This window comes from Elgaria multicarinata, chromosome 5 (assembly GCF_023053635.1).
Source record: "Elgaria multicarinata webbii isolate HBS135686 ecotype San Diego chromosome 5, rElgMul1.1.pri, whole genome shotgun sequence".
NCBI lineage: Eukaryota > Metazoa > Chordata > Lepidosauria > Squamata > Anguidae > Elgaria > Elgaria multicarinata.
In genome coordinates, this window is record NC_086175.1 from 117,645,924 (window position 1) to 117,667,819 (window position 21,896).

At 38.5% G+C, this 21,896-nt stretch overlaps 1 protein-coding gene across 1 annotated transcript in view; it reads right to left on the reverse strand.

Annotated features, from left to right (window-relative positions):
• Window positions 1-21,896, reverse strand: part of DYNC2H1 (dynein cytoplasmic 2 heavy chain 1) — a 175,915-nt gene that overhangs the window by 144,585 nt on the left and 9,434 nt on the right. Inside the window, exons 9-27 of the mRNA XM_063127107.1 lie at window positions 20,906-21,017; window positions 19,816-19,940; window positions 18,764-18,939; window positions 17,937-18,132; window positions 16,746-16,841; window positions 15,087-15,227; window positions 14,896-14,994; window positions 13,640-13,779; window positions 13,279-13,507; window positions 11,310-11,437; window positions 8,925-9,040; window positions 7,080-7,207; window positions 5,431-5,580; window positions 4,519-4,724; window positions 3,875-4,030; window positions 3,668-3,782; window positions 1,841-2,011; window positions 928-1,310; window positions 235-367 (exon numbers count right to left, since the gene is read on the reverse strand). Of these exons, the coding sequence (XP_062983177.1) occupies window positions 235-367; window positions 928-1,310; window positions 1,841-2,011; window positions 3,668-3,782; window positions 3,875-4,030; window positions 4,519-4,724; window positions 5,431-5,580; window positions 7,080-7,207; window positions 8,925-9,040; window positions 11,310-11,437; window positions 13,279-13,507; window positions 13,640-13,779; window positions 14,896-14,994; window positions 15,087-15,227; window positions 16,746-16,841; window positions 17,937-18,132; window positions 18,764-18,939; window positions 19,816-19,940; window positions 20,906-21,017 (3,000 nt within the window). The remainder of the gene's footprint in view (window positions 1-234; window positions 368-927; window positions 1,311-1,840; window positions 2,012-3,667; window positions 3,783-3,874; window positions 4,031-4,518; window positions 4,725-5,430; window positions 5,581-7,079; window positions 7,208-8,924; window positions 9,041-11,309; window positions 11,438-13,278; window positions 13,508-13,639; window positions 13,780-14,895; window positions 14,995-15,086; window positions 15,228-16,745; window positions 16,842-17,936; window positions 18,133-18,763; window positions 18,940-19,815; window positions 19,941-20,905; window positions 21,018-21,896) is intronic.

The following is a 21,896-nucleotide window of genomic DNA, read 5'->3' on the forward strand; positions in this document are numbered from 1 at the left end:
TCAGGGTTCCAGCTAATCATGCCTTCCTCCAGCAGCCCCCTCTCCCCATCCCCACACAGTTGTTTTCCACTCAACATTCCATAGCTAGGGTGGTTGTTGTTGTTTTTGATACTTCTGCAAACTTTAAGGCATGATGATCCCTCAGTGTTTCTCAATGGCCCTGCTTTGGCTCCACTTCCATCAGCTCTCATCAACCTGAATTCACTATTAAAGGGAACGATTAGAAAATTATACCTCCAAGAATTCATTTAAGGATTTTTGACATCTTTGAAGTTGGTCAAGAATAGTAATCAAGGCATTTCTTATTCCTGCTCGAGCATTCAAGGACGTTATGCGATTGTCCTGCTTGATGTCTGTCAATATGGATCTTAACAAAAAAGAAAGAAAGAAAGAATGGTATAAAAATAAAAGTTGAGCTTTTAAAGCTCAACTAAAAACTTTTCTTTTTCCTAAAGCTTTTAAAACTTGATGTTGTGCAGACTTCTACTGTTACTTTCTACTGTTAGTTTTTCCCTACCCTGTGCCTGCTTACCCTACCCTGTACCTGTTTGCATTCTCTTCCCCTCCTTATTGTTTTACTATGATTTTATTAGATTGTAAGCCTATGCGGCAGGGTCTTGCTATTTACTGTTTTACTCTGTACAGCACCATGTACATTGATGGTGCTATATAAATAAATAAATAATAATAATAATAATAATAATAATAATAATGTCATTACATGTTATTTAGTCTAAAGGTGAAAATTAACACCTAAATAATCTGCTATTACATCCATGTAATAAAACTATTCATTCTGTCCCTGAATTTGAAAATACATGAAATTAAATTAAGCTTTGCATACGTTGCATACTGTTTTGTCTTATTCACTCTTTGGAATGTTTTGATATAGTTGGATTGAAAGATGTTGTGCAAAATTAAACTGACCTAAAATCTTCATCGACTCTGTTGAAACGTGCTTGCTCTCTGGGTAAAGCTCCACGACCAAAAATGGGTTCCAGATAGACCCACTTCCTCTGAATTTGGTTTAAATTCTGTAGATACTCATCCAAATCAGCAAGTTTCTTCTCCCAAACAGAAACTTTATCTTGGAAACCTTTGTAATATGGAGAGTCCTTTAGTGACTGGAGGAGGCAGCGATTGTCACCAACTTGGTTGACTATGTCTTTCCAATCCTTAATCAGTTTGATCATCCGGCTCTGGCTATCTTCATAATCTGTTAATGTAAAGACCGCTCCAACTCCCCAAAGCTCAAGCTCACGCAAGGCTTCTCTTATTGTGACCTCACCATGAGCCCGACTGTTCAAATCCTGTTTTCAGATATAAATCGCATTATTTAACCACATGGTTGAATCTCATTTCTGATACAAATAAACCAAAAGAAAGAAGGGACTTCAGACAAATATCAAGTTATGAGATACGATTTCAGTACGATATTTTCTTTTAAACTCAAGTACCATGGAATTAGCTATATATTGCTACACACATGGGTAGTAATTTTTCAATGCACTAAATGAAATGTACTGTGACATAAAAACAACTACTGCTCCTGTAAATAAATTAGGTAGTCTAACCAAATTCAAAGCTAGAATCTGTTGGCTTGACTGGAACTAGGCCTCCACAAGTAGAATTCTCATTTATATCTATCCAATTCTCTTGCACTTATATGATTTCTCAATATGAGGTATGGGAATGAAATAACTGATTCAATCAATTTTGAGTGTAGTCTTTTTTCTTGTTTTAAAATGGAGGCTACAAATGAGTAACAAATCAGCCCAAGTGAGTAACTGTTCCTAATAATTTTTTGGCTCACAGTACAATACTGAAAAATAATTCATACCTTAAGTTCTGCTGCTCTTTCCACAATGACATCTGCCACTTTTAGGAGGTCTCCAAACACCAGATTCTCTAGACTAGTGCCCCTAGGAAGACCAAGAATGCGAAAGAGGTCCAGCCAATGGTCTGATGATAGGTGTTCTCCTCTAACATATTTCAAGACAGGAAGCGTCATCTGTGGCAAACAAATGCAAATATAAGACTAGCTAGTTTTAAGAATGTGATAATCTAAGAAAGTAGCTTTGTGGCAAGTACAACTGTAAGCACTATTCATATGTATGGGACCTACATCCAGAAAAGTATGGATAGGATTGCAGCCTTAATAGATTTTCTTCCATAATAAAATTGGCAATTTCTCATTCAACTATTTTTTCCAGTTGTAATGATCATAGAATCAAATAGTTGAAAGATAGCTCAGGGATCATCGAGTCCAACCCATTGCTCAATGGAGGCTCTGCACTGCAGATTGTACAGTGCAGCTATGGCATCCCTGAGACATGGCCATCCTGCTTCTGCTTAAATACTTCCAGTGAAATTATGATGGATGCATTTCACATCTACGCAATTCAGGGCTTTTAAAATTCATTAGCCATGCTGAAGTCTGTCTTTTTACATTCCCCATAGCAAGAGGCAGAGCCGAAGGCACAAGGGGGGAAAGGCTGGCCAAATTGGAGGAGGGAGATGAAAAGAAAGGCAGATAATGAGGACTGTTCCTTCCTGAGGGCTTTTCTTTCCCTGAAAAAAGAACTGGGAAGGGTGGGGTGAGTACAGATAATAAATGAACAGGCAAAGGATAGAAAGAAAATGGAAAAAAAAACAAGCCTGAGTCAGAAGAACACAGAGAGGCGGAAACACAACCATTTCAGTGAGGGGAAATCGCAAAACTGAGTAATAAAGGCGGGAAGGAAGGTTAAAAGCTTTAACTGGAACAGTGATTTTTGCCTCAACCACTAGGTAGCAGCTAAGACCCACCTGATGTACTGTTTACATGCACAAGAGAACCACAGCATTACCTAATAATGGACAGGATCCAACAGGTCCCTTCTGCACACCACCAGCCTACCGGCCCCATTGCCCATGCAGGCATTACTGCTTGTGGCCACGATGTATCACTTTCGGGGACAATTCCTCAAACAAGCAGAAATGCTTGTTTTTGGAAGGAGCAGGTCGTACCATTTCCAGGAACTAGTGTTTCCACTTGTTTACAATGCTTGCCTGCAGAAGTGGTACATCGTGGCTGCCAGCTGTAGGAGCCACCCACACACCAGGGCTGGCAACGCAGAAGGTCCCACTGGATCCTACCCAATGTATTCCTGGTTCAAATCTCGTTTCAGTCATGAGCTTCAGAGATAGCCTTAGTTCCACTACTACTGACATATCCACAGTCCCCTGAGCAGTGTGGGAATAATAAAAGTGCCCCCACCTTACAGGATTGTCGTCATGATTAGGAAAATAACATATGTGAAGCACTTTGAACACTTGTAATCAAAATCAAAAGTCTGGAATGGACCTCAAGAAATATCTAACCATCTGCATGAAGGCACAATTCAAAACATACCTCTCCCAAATGTTTAATTTTTTCTCAAAAAATTCTAAAGTATGTATATCCCAAATCTTCATCTCCCTTCCACATATCTCCAGTATTCGAGGCAGTAAGCCTGTGTGCACCAGTTGCTAGGGAACATGGGTGGGAGGGTGCTGTTGCACCATGTCCTGGTTGTTCATCCCTGGCCGACGGCTGGTTGGCCACTGTGTGAGCAGAGTGCTGGACTAGATGGACCCTTGGTCTGATCCAGCAGGGCACTTCTTATGTTCTTATGTGCCATCTTACCTTATATTTGTCAACCTCTTTTTGCAACTTCACAGTCATTATAGTGTGTTCCTCAATCTTTCTCAATTTATCATGCCAGTTCAACAAGAATTCTTCAAATAAGTAGGTCTTGCTCCTGCATGGAATGCATATTTTAAAAAGTTCACCATAGGTCAAGTACTACTAGAATCAAGAAATAGAAACAACAGTTCAGAAATTAAGCCAGACCTGAATGTAATCCAGTCTTCATTGGCCTTTTCTTGAAAGCCTTCATAAAATTGTTCATACAGTGCCCAAACCTCCGCACAGCATTCAATGTCTCTGCGTACTTCATTGGCTAAGGAGAAATCAGGCTCTTCTAATTCAAAGTGACAGCAGTCATTACTAAAGAAAAAGAATATGACAATGTTAACATTGTATGTCAAATAAAAAACTTATATCCAACTCCTACTTTATAGTTCTTTAGAGATCTCAGACTAGGTAATATGGGGTCCCCATCCAACCACTGACAGGTCCACACAGGTTAAACAATGCCACATTATCACGTGGTCTCAAACCATTCACTGGGCTCTAGTGGTAACTACTATATTACTATTTATAATCCTTTGGCCATGTGCACACAAAATATCAATTGTTCAAAGTTAAAAAGAATACCAGATCATTCTATTTTATAACTGTCAGTTCAAAATCGGGATGACAACGATATTGTCTTGCCATTTAAATCTAGAATATTGGACACATACTTCAGAATTTCTGGAAATGGCACTTTATAATTAGATTTATTGTTGTCTCATTTGCTTTCAAAATTGTATGTACAAGAGTTTTTGCTGGATACCATTTATGTACTGATGCATATGCAAAAATAAACATACATTAGTTTTTGTTTTGTGACCTCAAGTTCATCAAATTCAATCTTCTTTTCCTTTATAGTCTCAGCACTTTTCTGTAGCAAATCATGATGGCCTGTTTCAATGATATCATCAGTGGGTTTTAACTGGTCCCAGCGAGCTTTAAACTTCTCCAGTTCTTGGAAGTATGTATTAACACGTGACATCACGTTACCTTTCATCACTTCAATCTAAAGATTAAACAGTATAAAAACAAAACAAAAAAAGTATTACTTTCCTTTGGCAGTTTATGCCAGAAGTAGACAGATACTATCAGACATGATATCAAAAACAGTAATGAAATACACTCTTCTAACAACTTTGCCAAATATTTATTTATTTATTTATTTATTGCATTTCTATACTGCCCAATAGCCGGAGCTCTCTGGGCAGTTCACAAAAATTAAAAATATTCAAAGTATAAAACAACAGTATAAAACCATAATATAAAATACAATATAAAAGCTCAACCAGATAAAAACAGCAGCAATGCAAAATTACAAATTTAAAACACCAAGTTAAAATTTATTTATTGTATTATACTGTATTATAAAATACTGTATTATAAATATATTACTTAGTACACTATTTTTCAAGCCAGCAACACTACGGTTTACTATTATCTGCTCTATAATAATTACCTAGGCAAACCTTTGTACCAGGTAAGGACACAGATTTCTTCCATATGAAATCAAACACACACTCTCTCATCTGCACTAACCCCAGAAACTTTCTGCATGACATTAGATATTCTGGAATTGATGCTCCATGAGCAAGAGCATTAGGGTTCTCTACACCAGTGTTCCCCAAGCCCTAACAAAATCAAAAGCTGTTCATACAAAACTGAAAAAAAGTAAAGTCCTGGGGAAAAGATATTTGCAATTCACCCCAAATTACCTGTTCTTTAATCATAAGCTGATGACTTTCAATCATTAATTCAAATTTATCCCACTTAGCTCTCAGGTTGCCGATTGTTTCATTGCCCCCACCAGCCACAGTTCGCAAAAGCTTGTTTTTCCCTTCAGCTTCTTGAAAGAGGAGGAAGGTCTAAACAAAGAGATTTGAGTATAAAAATCAATGGATGCAACACCTTTGTTTATATAATTCAACCCCTACCCTGTGCCTGTTTGCATTCTCTTCCCCTCCTTATTGTTTTATTATGATTTTATTAGAATGTAAGCCTATGCGGCAGGGTCTTGCTATTTACTGTTTTACTCTGTACAGCACCATGTACATTGATGGTGCTATATAAATAAATAAATAAATAAATAAATAAATAATAATAATAATAATAATAATATCTGTCTTCCATTGACAAAATGTGCCATTCATGGACAGTGCCTCTGTCCAATTTGGGGGTATTCCCCCCACCGCTTCGCACCACAGCTCATCCCAATCAGGAAGGTTCCCCAACCTTCTATGTAGCATTTTCAGGGGGCTGGAGGAGCTGCTGTGCAGAGGATGCAGGGAAGTCTGCTTCCACCAGTCCAGTGGAACACACCTAAATGTGGATCCAATCCTTTATCAGTAATCAAGATTATTATGATTTGCTTATGTACTTATAATTAACATTTTGGAGGGGGGAATCGAAAGGTAAATATGTTGTATAGATACATTTAGAGATACATTTAGAATAGATTCATAAAGTAGCTACCTTTAGAATCTGAAAGAACCTAACAGAATCTATTTTAATATAACTTATTTAAACTCACGTGGAGAAAGCAGATGTTTTGAGAGATTAGTCAAAGTCAACAGATTGTGAGATTTATTCAGTACTAAAATATACTTTTCTACAGTGCCTCAATAGATTTCCATTTTAGTGTTACTAATTTAATCCCAATAAAAGTAAAATCACCAATGCAAACAAAAATTGTTAGTTTACTGTACTCTATGTACTTGTTGTAGAAGTTACAAAAATAGAAATGACAGTAACTCATAATGCCCAAATATCTCTTCTTCAGCATATTTACCTCATACAAGAAAATAAACTAAAACTACCGTCTATGGTTAAACTCCCAGTTCTCACACCATCCCTAACAGACCTCCTTACATATTTGAGTATGGAAGAGCAAAAAATTGTTGTTTGCACAGAACAATCCTTATTCAAAGACAGAAACTATTTTTTTCTTGTAAACACAAATGAGAATAAGGACATTCCTGTTCAACTTGAACATAAAAAGATGCTTCACCCTTGGCACACCAACATACCAGTTTTCCCTGATAACCCACACAAAGATGCATGTTTGCCTAGGATAAAGCTTCCTGACTGAGTGGCTTACTTTTCCCACATTCAAGCTGAAAAAAAAATTATATTATCACAAAAGCAGGTATCAAGCTACTCGTAAATCCTTATATTTAATCTCCCTTGCACACAGTGTAATGTGCGGGGGGGAAAGAAAAAAAGAAAAGACAATTAAGAAACAGACCTCCAAGAATTAAATGCTTTTTTCAGAATGATCATAATCATATTGAACTTATGATTCTGGCAACATTTTTTCCAAGACTCAATTTTAAGTATATTTCTTGGTAGTACAGAAAAATAGTACCTCTTCTTTTTTTTCTTTTAGGCTTTTATATTTCAAATTATCTTCTGTTATTTCATCCACAGTTTGGGGTCTTGCCATTAAGGTTTTCATGCCATCATCGAGAAATGAAGAAATATCATGTAGATGAGCTAGTTAAACGTACATAGAAAACACATTTATTAGATTTTGTTTTTAATAAGCTGACTCCAAAACTAATAACAACTTCTATGGCAGCCTTTTCAAACCTGGTTCCCTGCAGATGCTTTGACCTCTAACTGCCATCCTTCCTGACCTTTGCCCAGGTTTGTTGGAGCTGATGAGAGCTGTAGCCCAAAACTACAGCGGAGGGATCTAGGATGGGTACTCTATGGGCTATTTCACATACATTGACTTACTACATGGTTATCACTTCCCCAAAGCAAATATCCACATAAGGGTGGATGCAAGTGGTCTACACCCAGTTTTCCTATACAGAAAAGATATCCACGTAGGAAAACATTTTATGTGGTGTGGACAGATCTGTTTCATATGTTTCAGTTCCTACATTAAAGTTGTATATCTCTGATAGAAAACACAGAAAGAAAAAACAGCATAAACTAAACAAAACTGAAACACTTAGGCTGCAACTCTATGGAGTCTACGAGAGCATCTCAAGGGCCATTGGACTTTTTCGATCTTCGTCTACAAGGGTGGAGAGAGAGGGAGACCTGACCTTGCAAGGCTCCTCCATGAGGCTTCAAAACAGTCAGCAGCTAGTGCTTCTCTGATGTCAAAACTCAATCCAAAGCCCTTCTGTGCCCCCAACATGCCCTTGGAAAGGAAGAAGAACTACACAAGTCCTGGAGTTGGCATAGTCCACCACCATCCCACCACCCACATTGGAATCAATGACCAAAAGAAAAAGAAAAAAAGAAGACAGAAGAAACAAAAAATGCTGGGCGGGGCGGACGGGGAGGAACCTCCCCATCCACCTTCCGCCCTAGCAGCACAAGTTGATGAGGCTTTCAAAAAAGGCATTTTTTCTGTTTCTCTCTCCCTGCAAGAGAGAGAGAACAACAAGAAATGATGTTTCAGGCGTTTAACACACGTTTTCATCTACGTCTGTAACTATACATAAAATCCATTCCTCAGTAAGATAATAGTTACAGTGCAACCCATTATCATTTCTTTGGTTATCTAACACTTAAGAAAATTTTGTCCCACTGAAATGAATAGGGCTTTTTGGGCAAATAATCAAAGGCATCAGATTTTAGATAAAATTATTTATTAATACTATAATAAATTACTATAATAATAATATAATAATATAATAAATTACTTCTTACTATAAGAAGTTATTATAGATGATATGATTAGGAACCAAGTGCATAACTATTTTTAAAATAACGTTTAAAGCAGGTCAGTACATCCTACCAGAGTCATTACATTTTATATAACTAAATCGCAGAGTGGTAAGCGGCAGTTACTGCAGCCGAAATTCTCCCCAAGACCTGAGTTCAATACCAGAGGAAGCTGGTTCTCAGGCAGCCAGCTCAGGTCAACTCAGCCTTCCATCCTTCCGAGGTCGGTAAAATGAGTACCCAGCTAGCTGGGGTAAAGGTAACTGTGACTGGGCAAGGCAATGGCAAACCACCCCGCTACAAAGTCTACCAAGAAAACGTCAGAGAAAGTAGGCGTCCCTTTAGGAGTCAGCAATGACTCAAGTGCTTGCACGAGAGGTTCCTTTCCTTTCCCATAATTTCAAACATATCAAATAAGTAAAATAATATGCTAAGAAAAATAAATGTTCTTCGGGTAAAGAGCATGAGTAAAATATTTATTAATATTTTCCAAAGCTAGAAAACATTTTTTCCCTTTGAGAATTACCTTGAATGGACTTCCTCAAAGACATCACAAGACTATCATACAACTTCTGGATTAGATCATCAACCACGGACTTCACAGGGTTGCAATTCACTATTATGCAATCTACTTTCACAGTGCTTCAAGAATTAAGACAAAAAAAATCTATATTATTTTAAAGTTTAAAATAAACTTTAAACAGTACAGTTTTGAAATATGATTGATTGGCATATAACAACAAATCATGATCTGAAGTTACAAGCCCAAGTCCACACAAGCCTCATGCACTTCCCCCTCCCTTCCTCCTCATCCTTGTTCACAGGCAAAAGGAGGCAGCTGAAAGCTTCCGCTAACGCTTTTGAATAAAACCCATTATGTCCAAACTGTGGTTTGATAATCAGGTTTGTTAACTAACCACAATTAGAATAAACCAGAGATTCCCATGTAAAGCCAGAATGAGAAACAGGTTTATTCAAAAGTGAAAATTTTAATTGCCTGTTCTTGTGCATGAAGGATGAGAAGGGAATGGAGAACACGCAAGCTCAAAGCTCAAGGCTTGTAACAACAAATCATGGTTTATTGTTATGTCTAAACCAGGTCATTGTCTAATGCAGTGCTATGGCATTTTATCATTTAAATGCATACCAAAGAAAATATCCAAGAGAGCACCTTCTCCCTTAACAATATGCTGAGGTCACTGGAGGGCATGCTCCTAGTGGTTCCACATGGACCTATGGTGTCATTGGAATCCACCAGAAGAGCCTTTAGTGAAGAGACCCCTTCTCTGTGGAACTCCCTACCCCTGGAGGTCAGGCAAGTACCAACACTAGGCTGCCTCCGGAGCCTCCTGAAAACAACTGTTTCAAGAAGCCTTCCCCAACTGACTAGCCACTTTTTTTCCTAGTCCTTTATTTTAAATTGAACAATTTTAATTTGCTTTTTTAATCATCTTTATTTTTACTGTTTATACCTATGTTCACCACTCTGGAATCTTTTTAGATATTGAGAGGTATAGAAATATTGTAAATAATAAATAAATAAATAAATAAATAAATAAATAAAATCTTTCACGTATTATGACATAAATACTTTGCATGTACCACATAAATACTTTGGGATATATCACCATGGACATTTATTTAAATATAACATTGTTGTTTATTCGTTCAGTCGTTTCCGACTCTTCGTGACTTCATGGACCAGCCCACGCCAGAGCTTTCTGTCAGCCGTTGCCACCCCTAGCTCCCCCAAGGTCAAGTCTGTCACCTCCAGAATATCCTCCATCCATCTTGCCCTTGGTCGGCCCCTCTTCCTTTTGCCTTCCACTTTCCCTAGCATCAGCCTCTTCTCCAGGGTATCCTGTCTTCTCATTATGTGGCCAAAGTACTTCAGTTTTGCCTTTAATACCATTCCCTCAAGTGAGCAGTCTGGCTTTATTTCCTGGAGTATGGACTGGTTTGATCTTCTTGCAGTCCAAGGCACTCTCAGAATTTTCCTCCAACACCACAGTTCAAAAGCATCTATCTTCCTTCGCTCAGCTTTCCTTATGGTCCAGCTCTCGCAGCCATAGGTTACTACGGGGAATACCATTGCTTTAACTATGCGGACCTTTGTTGTAACCTCAGCAAATTGACCCAATAGGACTTCTATTTGAATTCAATAGAAGTTTAAGTTTAAGATTAAGTGTCATGGTTCCCCACTGGGGTGCTTCATACCCAACTTGTCTAGATTGTGAAATTGGTAGAGTACATGTTTTTCAGTGGCAAACTAATTAGGACACAATGGACAGGGAGACCCACATTCAAGTCCCCACTTAGTCATGAAGTTCACTGGGTGATCTTGGGCCCACTACCTCTCCACCTAACCTATTTTCACTGGGCCACCTTGACCACTTTGAGCACTTTGACCACTTTGAGCTTGTTGGAGGAAAGGTGGGACATAAAAAATTTTATGTTGGAGGAAAGGTGGGACATAAAAAATTTTTCCTAAAGCATTTAAAACTTGATTTTGTTCTGACTTTATACTGTTAGTTTTACACTACCCAGTGCCTGTTTACCCTACCCTGTGCCTGTTTGCTTTCTCTTCTCCTCCTTATTGTTTTATCATGGTTTTATTAGAATGTAAGCCTATGCGGCAGGGTCTCACTATTTACTGTTTTACTCTGTACAGCACCATGTACATTGATGGTGCTATATAAATAAATAAATAATAATAATAATAATAATAATAAAAATAGAACAAAAATCTGAATTAGATTGGACACAGAAAATTATCTTGTGTGAGAAAATTCTCAAAATTCCACTATACGATTATTCATACATAAGTGGATTTGTTCACACAGTCCATGCTACCAAAATTAATACATGCAGTAGTTTATTATTCATATACAATTCTTCCACAATAGAATACCTTGGGAGGCGCTCTACTTCTTTTCCTTTCACTTTTAGAGCTTTGAAATTCTTTTCCCAGTCCTGTTCATTGAGAAGATGATTCTCCACCAGAGCTTCCATATCTACTTGTCCAATTATAACCCACTCCTTTGGTACAGCGTTCAAGTTTTTATAACAGAGAAGGTGAAATATCTTTTCATTAGGCACTCATTTTTTAAAAAAATAAATCCTACCCATTCATATAGGCAAGCAAAACAAGAACTTGGCTCTTGCCTACATAAACTCATGTTATAATGAATCTAAGCGAGATATAAATGCAATAATTAATAAATAAAATAAAACACGCAATGCTATGCTTCGCCTGGAAAGCATCGGCATGCAGCTGTGCAACACTCCCTGCATTAGTCACTGCTCCATGGGGGATGGGGGCATCTCAAGCTGGAGTAGAAGAGGGACTCTACATATTGTTGGAGTCATGGTTTCATGAGGCTGTTTTTGAAGAAATGAGAGGAAACGGCAGGACTCAGATGGGTCTCTATGTGAGACTCAGAGCTCACTGTACTAACATCTACCTGGCCCTTATGCCAGTCTCACAGCCTGCAGGATGTGCCCTGGTGAGAACACAATCCCCAGTAAGGGCTGAGACACATCCAGCTCCAGCTCAGGATGCCCCCCAACATTAGAATCAACTCTTCTGTAAACACCGTCTGGCTCCAGGCGGACTCTTCAGACCTTCCAGCAGGTACAAACTGTCTGCTTGGGTCAACCCAAGCCACCTTCCCTATAGGAGGCATGGAAGGCCTGCCAAGGATACATCCCATCCAGCTGCACAGATATGCATATAATGCAGCAGAAGGAGAGTCCACATGCACAGTACATATGTGGCCCTTAAAGCTCATTTACATACTTAAAGAATGCTGTAACCTGCCCTCTGCACAAACAGCTGTGGGCTACTCCTACACTTCCTTTCAGATTAAGCATTTTAAAGACAGGGCTGCAATCCAAGAGTGCATCACAACAGAATTCTTCCAGGTATGTTTTCTGCCAGCTGCTCTTTTCAATAAAAGTCCACACATACACAGAGCTTCTTTTCAAATTCTTCTTCAAAGGTAGAAGGCAGCTGCTTCAGGGGAAAACCCTGGAAGAATTCTAAAGCACATACACAAGTGCTTACATTTACATTAAGTATCTTGCAAGACTGCAGCCAGTAACTAAAGTCCCACCTATATCTTATTTTGTACTACTTGAGTCAAATAATTTGTGAACCGCCCAGAGAGCTTTTTGTGAACCGCCCAGAGAGCTCCGGCTATTGGGTGGTATAGAAATGTAATAAATAAATAAATAAATATTACTGGTTAGCACAGCCTTCACAAACTGGGTGCCCTCCAAATGTTTTGGACTTCAGCTCCCATCAGCCCAAGCCAAAATTATCAGACATGACGGGAGTTGTAATCCAAAACATCTGGAGGACACTGGGCTGCAAAAGGCTGAGTTAACAAGTCTTAGCCACAGAAGAATTCCAAACATTCCTTGAATATAGCATGCGGTCTGTTTCTCATAATGCTAAATATTTTATATGAATTATCACACATCAAACTAGACATTTGTTATACAGAACATATGAGCCACTGCTGCAATTGTAAGCACATTTACAAATAAATCCCACTATCAATGGGACTTATTTCTGAGTAAATGTGTTTATGTAGATAGCACACACACATCCCTGAACATGCAACAGACATGTGTTGAGCAAGTACAGAAATCAGAACTGCCTAGTACATGTCCCCGAGTGTTAAGAGAGGCATGCCTACCCTTCACACTTTATGTGTTTATGCAAGAAACATAGGTACAGCACTAGTGGCACTGCAGCAAACATGAACTGTGAAGAGGCTCTTAGGCACTTGACATTATACTTAATTACAAAGTAATACTGCTTCTAAAATACCCATCCCTAAAAGTCTTTGAACCAAATCCAACTATTTAAGCACCTTAAATTGCTCTGCAACTTCTGCCAATCTTCGGAACAAGTCTTCTGCTTTACTGAAAGTGGTCAGAAATCCACTTGCATTTCTTTCGGTCATGATAGAAAAAATGCACTCATCATCTGTTTCACTCACTCCCTTAAACTGGTTAGGAATAGAGATGAATCTCTTCATTTCTCTATAATATCTTGCTCGTACTTCTTCAAAAGGAGGTTTAAACTGTAATCTCCCTTGTCTGAAAAATGATTTATAAATACATTAACAATTAGTATATTTAGACTTTAGATCTGACTCAAATCACATCCGAGGAGCACTCCCCATTACATGCATCTTTCATTGATTTTATCAGCTGGCAGAAAGATCTTACTTGTACGTTAAATCAATGTTGATTTCAGGCAAATTTTCATTGAGTGCCTCCAAACCCATTTGGTACTGATGCTCCAGAGCTTTATAAAGTTGATGGTTCCAGTGTTGCCTCCATGCTTTCATGTCTTGTGAAAGGAAACCCTACAATTTGGCAATGTTAGAATGCATAGGTTAGAAATTCTTTATTATAAATACAATTTATTATGAGGGGAAACTGCCTAAGGAGATTGTCTGGGAATTCCTTCTCAAGAAAAGATTATTCAGACATCTCAGAGGATTGTTTAGCCATGGAGTATCCTGCAGTACAGCAAATAATTGGACTGTCTGAATGACTAGACTACATGATCTAATGTATCCCTTTCAGCCCAATCACTTGAATCCAACCTCTCACTGCACATGAAGGAACATCTAGAAATAAGGGGCAACTAGGGGCTCATCTACACTGAGCAGGATATTCCACTATGAAAGCAGTATGTAAAAGGCAGGAGTCATGCTGCTGCTTTATAGCAGTATTGAAGTGCACTGCAGGATCTACACTACTGCTTTATAGTGGTAGTAAAGTGCACTAACAACTGCTGGGGCCCATGACACATCTACACCAAGCAGGATATATGAATGTGAAAGTGGTATGGAAGCAGTATATGGCATGTGTCAATGGGCCCCAACAGTTGTCAGTGCACTTCAATACCGCTATAAAGCAGTGGTGTGGCTCCTGCCTTTTATATACCACTTTCATAGTGGAATATCCTGCTTGGTGTAGATGACCCCTAAGCATTCAAGTGCAAGTATGAAAGTTAATCAGAAAGGTCACTGAGCCAAGAGCTTCATCAGAATTCCTGCTGCTTTATTCTGCCACAAAACATTTCCAATTAGAAAAATACAGAAATGTGTAATAACCATTTTAAAACAAATTTATTATTTTCATCAGATCCCACTGGCTCTGGACTTTACAACATATAGCTTTATCTCACTCTTTATCTCCCCAGCTATTGTGAAAGGTAAGTTATGAGATATATTGCCTGTGAGCTGCAAACAAAGCAGGATTCTCCACCATGAACCTAATTAATTCCTTGCGTGAACTTAACATTTCATCCACTGCAGATATTTTCAAATATTTCCATATACTTCATGAAGTGATATTTTGATAATAAACATTTTTTTAAAAAAAAAAACCTCTATAAGTTTTCCTTTCCATATATATACATTAATTGTCTATGTTATTTTACTTTAATAAATGAAAACGCAATGAAACCATGCCTGTGACTCAAGGCTGGAAAAAACGCCTCGGAGTTCTTGCAAGCCATCTTTCCAGCGCTGCTGTTGCCGAAGTAGATCGATGTTCATCAGACCAACAACCTACCAAGAGGAATTTAAAACATGCTAAAGGTTGTCACCACAAAGAGGAAAGAAAAAAACAAAGCAAATTAACATATGATGATCAAACATACCTTTTCTGTAAAATTAGTGTGCCATTTTCTTAACTTTCTATTTTCTGTGGCAAGCCGTTCAGCTGCACTTTGGAGCTTCTTGATATATGCTTCTAGCTCCTTAGGATTGTCCCATGTTATTTGTCCCTCTGCTTTTGAATGCTACCAAATACATGGATAAGTGACAAATGTTTAATTCTTCGGGTGTACATAAAATGAAGCAGAACACACACCTTAGCATATTTATGGATCCTACAAAATGTACACAAAATGTTTAAAAAACGGTTTTTCTGAACTAAAACAAAAAAGGGAGGGAAAAAGTGTGCTTCCAAATCGCAACAAAAATTGTTTAATTTCAGGAAATGTCTATATTGCTTTTCATTAAAGAAATCAACCAGTTCACAAAATAAAATCATGATAAAATGGGTTCCACAATGCAAAAGGTCCTCCTTCTCACCATGACCAAGTGAGCATCAGTAGGCCGTGGTACATTAAGCAAGTCCTACCCCTCAGAACATTGAGACCAGGATGGCCTGTATGGGAGAAGGCAGACTCTCAGAAAACCTGGTCTTGAGCTGTTCAGGGCCTTGGAAACCAACAATAACGTCTTGAACATGGCTTAGTAACTAACTGGTAGCTGGTGCAGCACTTTTAACACAGAAGTCATGCATGCAGGGTAAGAAACTCCACAGAGCTATCTAGCCCCTCTATTCTGCACTAGCTGCAGTTTCCCAACTAATCTCAAGGGCAGCCTCACATAAAGGATGCAGTAATAGGACTTACTACAGTTTCAACTCCACAACTTCACAGCAGAGAGATAGCATTTTAGAACAAGCAATGACGGAGGAAAGGGGTAGGTATTGGAGATAGCGTAGGTTAAACACTCTTATCAAGCATTTCCCAAGTCACACCTCAAGAGGACTTTTTAAAAAACAGGGCAACATCTAAAAGGGGTGGGGACAAGAATGCAGTGTTTTTAGAAAAATGTCATCTGGATTCTCAAGAATTAATGTATGTTAGTACTGAAGAAAAAGAGCAGAATGAAAGTATCAAACACAGTCAAGAACATGACAAAAGAATTGTTCAAATTTAACTCGATAAATGTACTCCACTATCTAAGTTCTCCAAGCTATTTCTCTATCATCTAATCATTTTCAAAAGTCAGCATTTATTCTTCAATATATTATTGTCATAATCAAAAGTAAAGATCCTTAACATGACTGCATATGGAATGAACCTAGTTTTTAAGGGGACTTAGTTCCAAGTGAGAGTGATTAGGATTGCAACTTAAACGTCCTGGCCAACAGAGCAGACAGGACTGGAAGTTGGTAGGTTCTTCTCCAACGGAAGCTTAAAGGCCTGCATTGGTTGACATTGTCCTGCTTGTGAAGCAAGTAGGAGCAACCTACTTACATAGCATGTCTTTCATAGAAAAACAAGTGTGCACACCTACATTTCAAATAACATGATTAATATAACAAAGGCAATTATTTGCTCCCCGGTATTTTCTAAAAGTAACATAAAACACCAACAATATCCACAAATAAGAGGAGTTGTAATCAGACCTGCTGATCAATAATTACCAAAGATAGACAGCACAGAATATAAATACAAATGAAAACCTTCAACCTTCAAGAAGATAAGAGTAATAAAATGTTGAAGCAATAAAAAAGGAATTACTTTAATTATCTGTTCAAATGCTAAAGCAGATTGTAGCATCATTGGCTTCTGACTTGGAATCATTTGCTGGTCAATACTGTTGTAAAAATGTGCCACCTATAAAAACAAAGGATATGAAACCTGTTATGAATAAGCACCATATTTAAATTTAAAGTATTTTTCTCCAGTTACTATTTAGCACATTGTTAATATTTAGCACATTATTTAACTTTACAATAATTTACTGAATGAACAAGCAACTCCTAGTGCAAACCCACGCATCTCAGAAGTAAATCCCACTTTGTTCAGTCAGGCCTACTCCTTGGTAAGAGTGTGTAGGACTGCAGCCTCAATCTAATTATTTGAAAGATGATGGTATGAAGACCAAATGGCCACTATTTATGACTCACTTAGTTGTTTCTGCCATATCTAATTTTGACAAACACTTACTCTTCAAGAAGTGTTCAAAATGTGAGCTTCAGTCTTGGAAACAAGCATGAATTCTGCCCCGGATTATTACTTAATTATTTGCCCTTATTCTTAAAATAGAATTTAAAAGACATTAGCAGCAATACATAGAATTGTCTATGTCTATGAATATACCAAGAGTTTTTATTTAGTTATTAGCATGTTTTTAAAAAGCAGTCTGCAGTGCAGTGTTGGAGGCAGCTATCAAAAGAAAGACAATTCTAAAACTTACCTGGGCCCATGGAGGCCCTTCCACATCTAGAAAGGCTCTCTAGGCTGTGGATTATGGTCACAGCACACCAATAGTGATCAACAAAAAGAATTAAGATAAAGGTATTCAGTAGTATAAAGCCTACTAAAAATTTAATTTAAAATATGTTATCCCTTTCATGGAATATTATATCTAGTACATTTCTTGATGTAAATTCCTAAAGGAACTAAATTTACACATCTATGATTTTGAGTCCTTATCTTCTAAGTGCAGCTTTGATTTCAAATTCCACTACACTTTTTAACTTAGTTTCAGAACTAGATAAAATATTAATATCTATTTTTGTACATTCCCATGTTTTCTTCATCATTTGGGTCTGGAATTAATTCCCTAGCTGTACTCTCATATTTGTAACAGAAGCATAAACTCAAGGTAAACTTATCATGAACCCCATGAGTCAAAGAATGTATAACAATATCCTAAAATCAATCCATCAATTTGATACTCAGAACTTGTAACTCACAATATCATACCTGTTTGAGAATCACTGCTTGCTTGCAGAATTTTTGTGCAGTGTTTGAAGCTTGCTGTATTTTGGCAGGAATGACAAAACCAAGTGCAGAGAGCTGACGCACTTCTCTTAGAAGGGTCACCAAGCGATCTGAATAATGTATTTTTAAAGCTCCATCAGAATGATCAAGTTCCATAACAGGACTGCTGGCCTGTATGCTAAACCAAAAAAAAATTAAATTGCCAGCCATTAGTTTTCAGTAGCAATATATGTATACACCATAAACTAGTATGTAAGAATACAAGGAAATCTGAACTGACCAATACCTCTGTGAGACTGGTTTTGTTTTTGTTTATTCTAAAACACAACCATGTGCAAACTGAGTTGAACCAGACCTTTTCTCCTGTGTTGCTTCCTCCTGTTTTTGCAGTTGTGGGTAAAGCGTGAGGGTGCCAAAATACTCTGACTCATCCCCTACCCTAGTCCTCTAATATGCAGAAAATCTAGCAGGAGATCAATCCTCTCACTTTGGGCAGGATTCCCAAGAAGGGAAGCAGCAGCACAACCTCATCTCTTTTCAGGTACTCATCCCATATCTCTGCAGCAATCGTGAACTTTGTAAATCTTCTCCAGCCAGAGGAGACGATAATAGAGGCAGGCAGGTAGACAGCTGGGAAAGAAATTGGGTGGGAGCTTGCACACAACACATATTTGCATATACTATTTGCATGAACAGCTGGACATCCATGCTATCTTTCTGTACAAGTTTGATTGTCACAATCTGGGTTCTACTAAATTGCATAGCTAGTTTCTATGATTGCTCTTAACTGCAGAATATTTTATTCTTACCAAAGACCAGACTTCGGGTTTGACAAACCCGACTGAATGTCCCTGGACCAGTCATCAAATTGTTCTTGTTCATATACTTTAAATTGTTCTAGAAGGTCATCTGCAGTTCGTCGAAAGTTTCGAAATCCAGAGAGGTCTGAAAGGAGAGCTTCTGCGATCTTAATGGCATCATCAACCTTAAAGATAAAAAGTTTAACAGTTTTTTTTTTCTTTTAGCAATATAACCCACTATATAACCCATGCTTGTGGAGTGCTGTTTACCCAGACTTCCATGCACAGGGCACAGACTGATTGTGCCCTATATTACCAAAGTTGAAATAATGGAACATCAACTGATTCAAAATGTCAACATAACTTAAACCATATAAAATCAAAGGCTTGCGCAAGAAATGTATAGTCTGGGCTGCAGATATCGAATGTATATATAAATTACAGAGAAATCCTGTGCATGGTTAAGTTGCTTAACTCCCTGCACCCTATGAAGAACAGGCACAAAGTGGTTCACAGGAATCTATGACAAGCCTCTCTACTAGCTACCTCCACACATACTCTTCCAAGTACGCAGCAAGGCTATTTGATAGCAGTTGAAGCTCTCCTGATTCTTAACAGCAACATCCTATCGAAAGTTCTTCTTCAGGCCCACAGCATGAAGGCAACTCCAAGCAGGAGCAGGTCTGAATAGAGATGCTTGACGAAGAGCAAGCAACAGGATGCTACCAGTAAGACATGGGATGGCTTCAGATGCTACTGAGCAGCTTAACCGGGTTGCAGTGCAGTCAGAAGAGCACATGCAGGCACAGCTGGTGGGGGAGGGCTTTCAAAAGCCCAAGAAGAGCAACTCTGCCACCTTTATTCTGTGACTGCACACCTTGTCTTTAATGGAATCTAAGCAGCTTATCTGGGTGCAGGATTTCAATCAATGACATCAACTTAAGACCCTCTTTGAAAGATATGAAAGTCTGAAAAGTCAATCTGAACCTTAAAAAGAAATATATGTCACGTTCCTTCCTTATATGTTAATATAGAATCGGATTATGAATTTAAATTGTTACCTTCAATTCTAACTGGCGTACCCAAACAATATTATTCACAACTTCAGAGAGATTTTTGCCTGAAAGTGGCCCAGACGCATCACCAGGAGTTCCATGGCACCGTGCCTCGAAGTCTGCTTGATAATCTGTATAACAGCAGCAAGCAAAGCATTAGTGAATACTGAAAGTTCTAGAGATCACTGAAATCCTTTTCCTAATACCTAGAATAGGAGTGGGGTTTGATTAGCATTTTGAAAAGTAGCAGTACCACAATCCAAGGTTCTGCAGGATATGTTTCAAATGGAAAAAAAGCATGCTTAAAAACATACATTATGGCAGCACCCAAGAAATAGCGATTGTCAAAACTTTGGTCTTTCTTGATCAGTCAGAATCCAGTGAAACTTAAATTCGGGGATATTTTGATGGATTTAGGGCAAAATCCTTCGGGTTGCACCTTGGGTATTCATAATGCCCTGAACTCAGGGACTTACGGACTATCCAATGCAGGACAGCTGCAGCACAGAGGGGATCCTGTCTTCCATGTTCCGTCCACCCTGCTTTTTCAGCTCGATGGTTGATTTTGGTTGTCCAGCTGGAGGCTTCCAAGTGGGAGGGGTGGAAGCTGTACAGTGCTTAGGAAGCAGTCTAAACCAGCTTCTGCCGTCTCCCCACCCCCCAAGACTGCCCCCTTTCGTACTTTCTGCACTCGGTTTACCGAGCACGGAGAGGCAGCCACCACAGTTCAGTCTGCACTGGCTGGGAGGGGGAGGGGGCAGGGAGCGCCATTTCCTGGCTCCATGCTCGGAGCGCTGTCTCTGAGCACAGAGCCAGAAAAATGAAAGCTCCTATGTCCCCACAGCCCTGTCTAGGGGACATAGGACTGATCCTTTAGAAACTGTAAAATTTAAGCATGAACTTGAACATCACAGCAATTACACTCATCCCTGCAAACAGTGAATGATTAAGAACCAAACAAAAAATGTGGCTGATTATAATACATTATTGAAGGGAACAACGAATCAGATGTTAAGAAAACATTAATTACTGCATATTCTCCAGGAAAAAAGACAGAGTAGCTGATATGCTCTTAGCAATTTTCTTTCATATCTACCTTTGACTGAGTCTTGAAGTTTTGCCAGCAAAGTTTCTCTTTCTAAAAGCAATTCTTTGCTAATGCTTGGGCGTCGTACTAACTCCTTATATTTCTGAAATGCTTGAAGAAGCTAGAAATACAAAAAAAAAATGCTACTATATACAAAACGCAACAAATTATCATGGACTAGTGCTCTTAGTTATTACCTTTTTAATTGTTATGTTTAGTTACCTGGCCTAACTGGAAAAAAATTACAGCTAGATAAAGGATGCCAGAGCTAGGGCTACTATTTTAGCCAAGTAGGCTGTGAAGAAGGCAAGAGGTTTATTCTTTTTTTAAAAAATAATCTTTGGGTACAATAGGGGCTTCAAAGCAATTCATAATAATAATTAAAAAAACAGAACAAAGATCATAGCAGTCATAATTATCAATTGAAATAGATAAAAATAGATAAAATTCAATAACAGAGCAGCAAAGACAGTAAGACAGCAATTCTACAGCCTCTGTACATCTGGAGTGCCCTAGGATGCTGTGGGTTTCCTCCTCTGTGGCTGTAGACAGAGCTACAAGGAGATCAGATCATAGATTTTCCTCACTCCAGCTGCCACAGAAAGGTCCAGGGAAGGTGGAAAGGAGGTGTCCTGGTGGTTGGAGAGGGAGGACAAGAGACCAGGATCCACAGGATCCTATAGCTTCTCTCTTCCCAACCCACACCTGGAAGGTAAGAAAGCTAGAGAGGCTCAGAGGCTCAGAGGAAAATAGCAAAACTGTAAAACCTCTACCATTCCTCCCATGCTGCATGGCTCTTGTCAGCAAAGCACTGGATTGGTGCAAGGTTCTGATCTCAGAGACTTGTATCTTAAGAGCAGCTATCCTTAGAAATTTATCAATTATCCATCTTTTTTTAAAAAAAAAAACCTTCAGGTTGGCAGAAAAAGATATTTTCTTCTCAGGCTCTAAAGAGAAGCAGTAGTCACAGGCACACTGCCATTTACCTAAGGGCTCACAT